The sequence below is a fragment of the Chanos chanos genome, chromosome 2, assembly GCF_902362185.1.
Source record: "Chanos chanos chromosome 2, fChaCha1.1, whole genome shotgun sequence".
NCBI lineage: Eukaryota > Metazoa > Chordata > Actinopteri > Gonorynchiformes > Chanidae > Chanos > Chanos chanos.
In genome coordinates this window covers 5,943,845-5,953,771 of record NC_044496.1, presented here as the reverse complement: position 1 = coordinate 5,953,771, position 9,927 = coordinate 5,943,845, and the positions used below count along the sequence as shown (strand labels likewise).

Genomic DNA, 9,927 nt, shown 5'->3' with positions numbered 1-9,927 from the left:
TCTTTCTTTCTTTCTTTCTTTCTTTCTTTCTTTTTTTTCTTCTGCTCTCATTCCCATTGACAGTCAGTGGCTGCTGCTGTTCCATTATGCATGAGTGGACCCATATGCACTTGGGCTATCATGCATGTCCTTGTGAGAGGTTCAGGCTACAGTAAACTATTAACACTGCTGATAGGAGATTGTGACCTTCCTGTGCACTGATTATTTATTTATTTTTAATATGATTGCGTTTGATATTCTGGGCACTCCCAGTTACATGATATGCTAACGGATTGGGAAATAACTGTCCTTACTGTCCAATGCATTGCTTCTTTAGAGCCGAAGGAGTACTGTATATATGTCTGTAGTTCCTTTTCATGTCAGTTAATCAGTTAAAAAAAAAGGGAAAGATATAAATATGGCTGATGTGGTTCATTTCTTTCTCTCATTGTGTGCATTAGGCCTGTGTATGATCCTATGAGCTGTGTTGTTTATGGTACTAAAAGGAAATGAAGGTTAATTGAATTGTAAAAGGTTCACAGAGCACAATCATATCTTATTCATCGGAGGCAAAGTATCTGTTTGCGTTAACTGTCTTATATGACAGCTGTATTTGACCACTGTTCGTCACAGTATTATACGTGTCAAGATGCCGCTGGATGAGAATAGCCATGCCCCTCGCCACTATGCAGTATTCATGAGTCGGCATGTGGTCATTGTACACTACCATGTTACTCTTTGTGGTGTACCTTTCTGACAAGGATCAAATCTTTACTCGCGGCTCTCTGGCGCCACTCGAAGAGAAAGCCCGTAATCGCAGATGGATCTCTTGGGACAAGGCGAGCATCCCTTTTAAGTAGAGGGAATGAAAGATTCTCCCCTTATTATCCCTGGCAATGATGAAATTCAGGGGAAGAGCGGATCAAGTCTGGCACGGGGCGCTGTGCGGTGACATTCTCAGCACTCGCATCCGCGTCACTGCTCTGAATGAGGCGCGCGTGTTACGTTATGATGCCTTTGCATCATACAAAATCCTTAACACGAGAGTATTATTGCAGAGGAAAAGACTTACAATTACCGAAGGTAATAACAACAATTCATCCTAGTCGAGAGAAAGAGCGAGAGAGAGAGAGAGAGAGAGAGAGAGAGAGAGATGTCTAATTATATTGTTTCAAATATCTAATAAAAGCTTCGCAGTATTTACCCTTTACCCACATTTTATTCAGCGTATGGGAGCGTTATTTCTTCCATCTCTTTCAAGTGCGCATCATTCAATTAAAATGCAATTCCCGTCGCCTCCCCTCAATCCCATATAATTAGACTATAGAGATTCGGCTTTCAGCTGAGATTTTTTTTCCCACTATGCTCTTCGGATTTCACCTCAAAGGCATATATATTTTCACTGTGCAACTTGCTGGTTAAACAAGGCCATATCCATTTGTTAATTGATGCAATTACGCATTTCTGGTAATGGTCACGTAGGTCTCCAGACAAACATCAATCACCCGTCTATTGACCTGCCAGAGCGGAGTCTGTGAGTGCGGTCCTGCGGGGACCGCTGCTCTCCCTAATAGAGAAAGATGGAAACATCGCCGTCATTAACTCCAGGTCGGACCTTTAGTCGGACAGACACATGCGTGCACGGATCATTGAAATATCTAGCCTGTTCATCCATGAATCCATGGGAAAAAATCCATCCCAACCTAAGATTTTACTATGGGTTTTGTTTTTAAAAAAAATAATATACAAAAGCTCTGTATAGATTGCCAATAAAAAGGTGTCAATAAAAAGATTTATTTTTCTGTCAGTTTGTGACTGAATCTATAGCCTAGTATCCTGAAAAGGCTGAATTTTAAGTGTAGGCTATACTGTGATTGGGAAACAAGACGTTTCTCTTTTGGATGGGGAAACAGATAAAACAAAATATAAGTGAATGAATTTAGGATTTAGGAAAAAGGGAGAATTTCTTTTCTCAAGGCTTTAGATGTCAGAGAGACGTCTGAGGACACTATACACAAAGAACTGTTTTCGTTGTTTGTTTGTTTTTATCATACATATTTTAAATCCATTTTTATGGAGAGATTGGTCGGTTATGGAATTATTGCTATCACACATACAATCTATTTCAAAGTCAGACACATATAACAGTCAGTTTATTATTTTATCAGTTTCATTGGCTAACAGTCCAAATAAAGAAGTCTGTTTCTGTTCCCCCTAAGCTGCAAAGCACCTTAACGCACAAAGCAAAAGGGGACACAGGCTGTGCAATGCACACCTCAAGAATACGCGATGTTAGATGTGATTGGCAAAGACGTTATTCTACCCTTGCTGTCCTGCCGTTCCGGGATTATAATGACGTCACACTGATACCCTTGCATGGATGAATGCTAAAGATCTATAGAGGCACAAATAATAGCACAAGCAGAAGTCCATTTCTTGCAAGTCTAACGTTATCCTTTAAGCTTTCTTCAGCTGTAACACAACAATATTTTTGTACTTGATGAAGCTTAACTCTAATTTCTTATTTCCTTTGGGGGATTAAACGTACATATAAGAGTCGGTGCAGGCGTAAACAGATTCAGTGCTCCCCTCTTAAGTGCAATCATCTATTATTGAGCGAAAGGCCGAACGTGGAAATGTGTGTAAGAAGGTGGATTTGAAGTAGATTTGGTTTCAATCGATCAGGGAGAGAAGAATATTGCTGATGGTAACAAAAGAAGCCGCTATGTCTTTCTCGCAATTTGGATATCCTTACAATGCAACTTCACAGGTAAGACAAGAACTATATTACATATTTTATACTTTACGCAACTCTGCCATGTTTTAGTTGATTTAGGCTATTACCTTTTTTGTGATGTTTAGATATTTTAATCTGTGATATGTTTTACTTTCCTGTGAATAACTTTGAGTGATATGTCCAGAGGCTTGCTGAAGTCTGTAAACAGACAATATTTGCAGATATGCACAATTTAAATTATGAATGAACTCACGTGTTGTTCTGGGGCGACAAGAAAACGTGTATATTACCTTTAAGGTGTAATTGCACAGCAACAAAAATGCAGCTCCTCCCTTTACCGTTGGTTAAGGATCTCAGTATAAATTGATTTAACACTTTGAACCGCAGTGGGTTTAACGATCTGTCACTCACCTGAGATTTGTTTTAATCATAAAATTAAGAATAATAATAATTTACTGTTTCAAAAGTTTACCAAACTTCAATCAAAGTGTCGGTGAACTTAACAAAAAGTTATAGCCTATAGCCTAGGTATACTCAGAGCAAAAAGTTACAGCACACTCAGTTTAAAGTCTTGCCTTAGTGTGTATTCGAAGCATCATAAAATCTGAGTGAAACATAAGCTATCTGACATTTAATGAAAACATGCGCTGTTTCATTTCTACGTTTCTACAAATAAATGATCTCCCTGATCTGCCACAAAGAGATTCTATCCGTATCTTATCCAGACATGTATCAATTAAAACAGAAAACCCCGTTTATGCTACGTCTTAGTATAAACAAAAGATCCCTTCCACCCTCCATTTTACCTGTATTTACAATACTAAAATATTGTTTTTCAAATAGACGATCTTCATTTAGGATAATTTAGCAAATACGAATGACATGTCTATCCGAACTTCTCTTCATGCAGTTTTTCGTGTCGGCAAACCCCAGTACGACTTGCTGCGATTCGATTTCCAGGTCGGTGTCTGACGGGTCCAACGCATCCCAGACTGCATCCTCCTTCTGTTGCCCCTCATACGAAAACCGGCTTTTGGCAAGCACCAGGACAGAGCTGAACGCAGCTCTCGGAATGTACAGCTCTCCATACGCAGCTGCGGCCGCAGCCAGCCAGAACTACGCTAACTACTTTCCATATAGTACCGACCCCTCCGCTATCTACTCAACGCTGGTATGTGGTTCACTTTTATCTGATAAAGCGGGTCTCCGTTCAATCGATCGACCCCAAACGCAGTCATTGCATGTTATCGATTCATTGTCTCATTGTTTAGTGTGTCAGATATTTATCTGTGAAATAACATCCGACGATAATGAAAGATAAATGAATCACCGAAGCAAAACGTTCAACTTGCTGTAATTACAAGCGTTCAGGGTTTTCGCAGAAATATACCTATTTACATAATGTTCGTGCCTATAGGATATGGCTGGCATAGCACAGCGTTTAACGCATAATTACTTTGATCTACATATATTAAATTAGTATAATATGGTGTAGAATGGTATTGCAGATATAAAAATCATACGTGATTCAGTTTACTAAATGAGGAAAATTCAATAATTATTCAGCATTACTGCTTTCTTTGCTTAACTTTTTACTGTTATTGTGGTTTTTGTTCCCAGAATCCACAATATGATATTAAAGAGGGAACGGGAAGTCTCCACAGCGGGATAACTCAACCCGCTGCATACTACCCATACGACCACTCCCTAGGCCAATACCAGTACGACAGGTAAAAATGTGTGCGTTTGTTTAAATTAACAAAATCTTTGCCTTTAGTTGAATAGTTCCAAGATTTTGCAACAAAGTTTTTCTCAATGAAAAATACACTGGTCAAGTGCATGAATGAGTTAAGCTTTACAATACAATTTTAGATTATGTTTAGATATGTATGTATGTCTGTTTTAGACTCATGTTTCCTCATCATCCCCTCGCAGAATAAGACAGTTCAGTTTAGGAAATTGGGTTTGTCACAGTTCAAAGGTTATTTACAGACAACCCCCAAACATTGTGAGAAGTGACACAGTCCCTTTGCATTACATCTAACTGTGTTTTTGTGAATAGTTTATAAGGTCTTAAATATGTTCCCTAATTTAGATATGGAACAGTAGACTTCAATGCTTCTGCCAGGAGAAAGAACGCCACACGGGAGACCACCAGTACCCTTAAAACTTGGCTTTACGAGCACAGGAAAAACCCGTACCCGACCAAGGGCGAGAAAATAATGTTGGCCATCATCACCAAAATGACCCTCACTCAAGTGTCCACCTGGTTCGCCAACGCCAGGAGGAGACTGAAGAAGGAGAACAAGATGACCTGGTCCCCTAAAAACAAGACCGGTGAGGACAGAAAGGATGATCTGGATAAGACTGACCAGGATTGTGCCACCAAAGGTAACTTCCAAACTTCATTTCATTTTCACGTGGGTTTGCTAAGGAAATGACAGCTTAATGGTAGAAAAAAAATGTTCATGGTTTCAACATAAAAATATATTTAGTTACCGATCCTATGATGTATGCTTTAACTTTAAAAAAAAGGGGAAAAAAGACAATGTTTTGCTCTTTAAAAGACTCTAAAGATGCCAACGAGGATAAGGATTTGCGGCTAAGTGACCTAGATGACATTGAAGATGATGACTGTGACAAACTGGACAGTGACTGTGAGAAAGTGGTCCATGAGAACCCGTCCCTCCAGAGCGCCATCCCCTCCAGCACCCCAAAGAAAGACGGTCACCCTGAGCTCAGTCTCCCAACCAGCTACCCCACCTTCCCCTGCAGCCTGAAGAATGTCTCAGGACTGGCTCCAGATTTCCTGGAACCCTTAACCTCCAAGCAGCCCTCTCCACACAACACAGGAAGCACGTCCCTCTCACACTTCGAGACGTCCGAGAAACCCAGAATCTGGTCGCTGGCGCGTACTGCGGCTTCCGAAGTCATACTGGGTTCACATCACAGCAGAGAGTTCAGGACTGGGAGTACTGGTGTGGACTGCCAGATGCAAACGTCCAGGCTTCCTGGAATAGGGACTGGGCAGTGTGGAGACTTCAGGGGTCTGCAGGACCCAACAAACCTGTCCAATGCTGAGAACCCCTTCCAAGAGGGTCCCCCAGTACAGCCAAACAGTAAAGCATACAATACTGGCAGCTACACACACAAGAGTCTTCACCAGCACTGTGCTCCCTACCCTGCACTCACAGACGCATGCCAGTACTCAGCCATGGAAGGTATTATATTCGACATGCAACTATTCACAACTAATTAACGAAAACAAAGCGTTTTTTGGCATTGTGTCTTAAACATTGCTAAATCTCTTTTAAACATGATGATTTCTTTTCTGATAGTTTGCTTGGACAAAATAGTTCCTCTTTGAAAGTTACAGTAGCCAGAATTTGAGAAAAAAGACAATCACGTGAAAAAGTTTACAAAATATTAACAGCTTAGTTTTCAGAAAACTAGTACAGGAATAGATTAGAAAGATTGCAATTTACCTTTAACTTTGCTTTCTAATGCATCACTTGTCAAGTTTTCTTCCCTTTCATATTTGGAACTTTCATCATTTTTTTGGGTTGTGGAAAAGTTTGACTAACTTTGAGCTGTCCCTCAGGGTTCTCAGATGGGGTGAAGACAACGGGAGAGTCCGAACTGAATGACACGTGTCTGACACTACAGGACAACAAGGTCACTGCATTCAGACCTGTGCTGAAGAGGTGAGGCAGGTGAGCACATAAGAATTTGAAAAGCAAAACACACCCATCCAGAGACACACACAGACGCACACGCACACACACATACACACTTTACAGAGGCAGGGACGCATTCATAAATACCTCATGCTAAAAAAAAAAAAAAAATCCAATCACTAGGATTAGACTACTTGGTTTTGATAACTACAAACTACGGATATGAACGCAAGCAGGTGCAGACTAATGGTATTAAACATGTTCTTTAGACATGCATCTCTAACAATAATTGATTGAAAAAATATGTTTAGAAATGGGTTTGCAATTAGATTACCACTGCTTGCGGAGACTAAAAAGGCTGAAATATGGTTTACATGTGTGAAGGAAACACTCTTTTATATATATATATATATATATATATATATATATATATATATATATATATATATACATATATGTGTGTGTGTGTGTGTGTGTGTGTGTGTGTGTATGTATGTATACTTATTTATTACTGAATCTTTATCAAGCTACTTTCATATTACGCTGCTTGGATTTGACAGTGACATTTTCAACCGTCACTCATTCTTTTCATTTTCCATTTCCTCTTAATTAGGTTGGCCGAGACGCAGACAATAAATACTAGAACATTTATATAACTTAAATTATGCACTATGGATCCGGGATGTCGGTGAACAAAGCTACTGGCTCTAAACTGAAGCTATACGGGACTTGAACGCACTGGAGGCGGACGCTCTTCAAGACGCTGAGACTGTGGAAGTAGCCATAATTTTGCACAATATGATTTGGTGGTGTTGATGAATTTATGCAAAGTTAAAAAAAAAATGCAACTGTATGGGGAATTTGTCGGTAATTTCTTATGTCAGCACTGGGCAATCGTAGCGTAGTAAACTTATTTAAATATTTATTATTTAAGTATTGATCCTCTTATTTATTTTGTACCATGCGTCCATTCAATGTTCTGTTGTGTACGTTTCATATCTGTGGTCATGTTTGTGCTAAATGTTATATGTTTTGCTTTATTTGAAGGAAATACGTGAAGCTTACTGTTGCAGGCTACTCTTCCTCTGCCTATGAACACAAGACTAAAATATTACTTGTCGGCGGCCTGTGACCATGTATGTTTTTATCAAAAAAAAAAAAAGAAAAGAAAAAAAGAAAGAAAAAAAACACTGTGGACTGATCTTGTTCAGTGTTTGCCATTTATAAAATATTTTATAAGAATGCATTTTTTTTCCAAGATTCTCGTTTCTGTGTCGTGCTTTCTTGCGTAATGTTGTAATCGGGACAGTTAAAACATTTGGGATTTTGCGTTTGATCAAAGTTGATCTTCTTGACACGGCGCACAGAGCCGGGACACTGTTGGAAGGTCATAATTCAGTTACGGACGTGAATGAACTTTACAAGGCGGCGAAGAAAGCAGACATCATCGCCTCATTGTCATTATTTAATCGGGAGTGGCATCAAACACTTTGTTACTGTTCAGGCTTACAACGAGGCAGGAATACGTTATGAATGCAGCTTTGTCCCTTGTGCAGTCAAAGCCCTTTGAATTGCAGCAAAGAGTGTTAACAACGGGGTCACGAGGGATCACCATAATGATCAAACTTATGTACACTGTTACAATTTTGATCCGTTCAATTACATACATAATCTTAAACATTTTGCTTAGTGTTTAGAGATTCTTGATTATAGGAGCAGAGTGAAATGGAGGGACAGACCGTATAGACTGCAGGAAACAGGCCTTACATGACAAAACTGAGCTAAACTAAGAAGCTTTCTTTCCGGCTCGAGTGAAGCAATGCAGTTGGAGCTGCATCACGTAGGCTTTGTACACTTGAAAAATCCGAAACCATTAAGTTTACAATATTCCAGGTCATACATGCCTGGTACACAATGAAATACATATTTTTCATTTTTTTTCCCTTAATCTGTCAACATTAATTCAACTGCAGACCATAGGCCGTAATGTAAAATAGCATCTTTATTTGATGCTATCCTGCCAATAGCGAAAACAGCTTTAGTTTGTAGTCGGAATTAATTCGTGTAATCATGATGATGATGATGATGATGATGACGATAATTTCTATCAGGAAGTAAGATTAATACATTAATACAGAGCTGATGTATTAATTAAGATCAGTACAGAATTGAGCACTACATAGTCTATATAGTTAATTCTAAACGAGGTTATATACGCGAAAGAAAGAAAGAAAGAAAGAAAGAAAGAAAGAAAGAAAGAAAGAAAAGGCAGCCATGTAAACTTTGAAACTTTGTCGCTCGTGATTGACCTAAAGCTTAGGGGTCAGTAAATTAAACAACCAAAAGATAAACATCATTCCAGGTCGAATATTAAAGGATTAGAGCATGTAACAAGAGCAGCAGGTCTCGCATTAAGTCTTTTCAAAGGCATTCTGGTCAATTTGCGGGGGACGGGCTGAATTACAGGCATCAGACCGTCCGTGAACTCCCGAGTGAATATTCGGTTTATAAACACCTTCATCACAGTAACAATCTTTGACCAGACCTGACCGTCAACATACCCATTTAAACAGCTCGTATGGTGCTGCTAACAGCTTGAGCTAAAACTGTGTGTATAATTTATTACGGGCCTAAAGTCTGTTTTAATCTAGATATACATAAACCAATGATTCAGGGGCTGCATGAAGCGGTTGCACATCTAGACATGGTTAATTAGGACAACAGACTAATGGTATAACTTTGATTAATGCCAAACATGAAGCGATTCGTCGCTATTGCACTCCTCAACAGTGTATTTGGGAATATTTGGGAATGTGCTATTGGTTTGCTTATTTGTCTGTCTGTGTCTGTTCCACTGAGTTTTGCTAAAGAAAGATTGACTTTCCCAAGAGTAAACCTGTCTTGTGTACGTTACTTGCTCTGTTTTTCGCTTTCTTTGATGGCCTTCAGCTGTTTGAAAAAAAAAACGGAATATAGTAACAGGACACGACTTTCAAAACAAAATGAAGGTGCTTTGCTTAGCATCTTACGTGAATTTGTTTTATTAAAGTTAAACCGACCGTGATTTCAGATTATCCATGCAGATCTCCAGTTCCATGCAATCTGTCCAACAGGCGAGATATGTTTCGGCAAATCTGCCTAAATATAATCTCTCGGAATCATATTTTGGAATACTGTTTTGATTAAAAAATCAGGGTCGGACATCTTGGGGAATAACACGGGAAAAAGAATTTAAGAGCCTGGTATTAATATTAAATGAAAAAAAAAATGCACTCTGACTATACCAATCTGATATTGCGTCATCCTCGGTAAACCGTCAGTGTTGACAGGTTTGACGACACATGGAGTGTAGCCAAACTGAGGCTGCTAAATCAGGATTACTTACATATGAATTATATAGCCAACCCATTCTTATGTGTAACACTGTCAAAGCACTAATACAACAGGCCTCTATCTATGTCCAATGGGAGGAACAGTATTTTGTGAATTCTGTTTGAATATCCAGTCTATTGGCTAATCCACCAATGAGCAGCG

General features: G+C 39.2%; 1 protein-coding gene across 1 annotated transcript; it reads left to right on the top strand.

Annotated features, from left to right (window-relative positions):
- The first annotated feature begins 2,683 nt into the window (after positions 1–2,683).
- irx6a (iroquois homeobox 6a) lies at positions 2,684–6,424 on the top strand. The gene is made up of 6 exons (XM_030766795.1): positions 2,684–2,749; positions 3,627–3,887; positions 4,337–4,446; positions 4,812–5,107; positions 5,284–5,937; positions 6,318–6,424. Exons 1-6 carry the CDS (start codon positions 2,684–2,686, stop codon positions 6,422–6,424), a joined length of 1,494 nt encoding a protein of 497 aa, XP_030622655.1.
- The last annotated feature ends 3,503 nt before the right edge of the window (positions 6,425–9,927 follow it).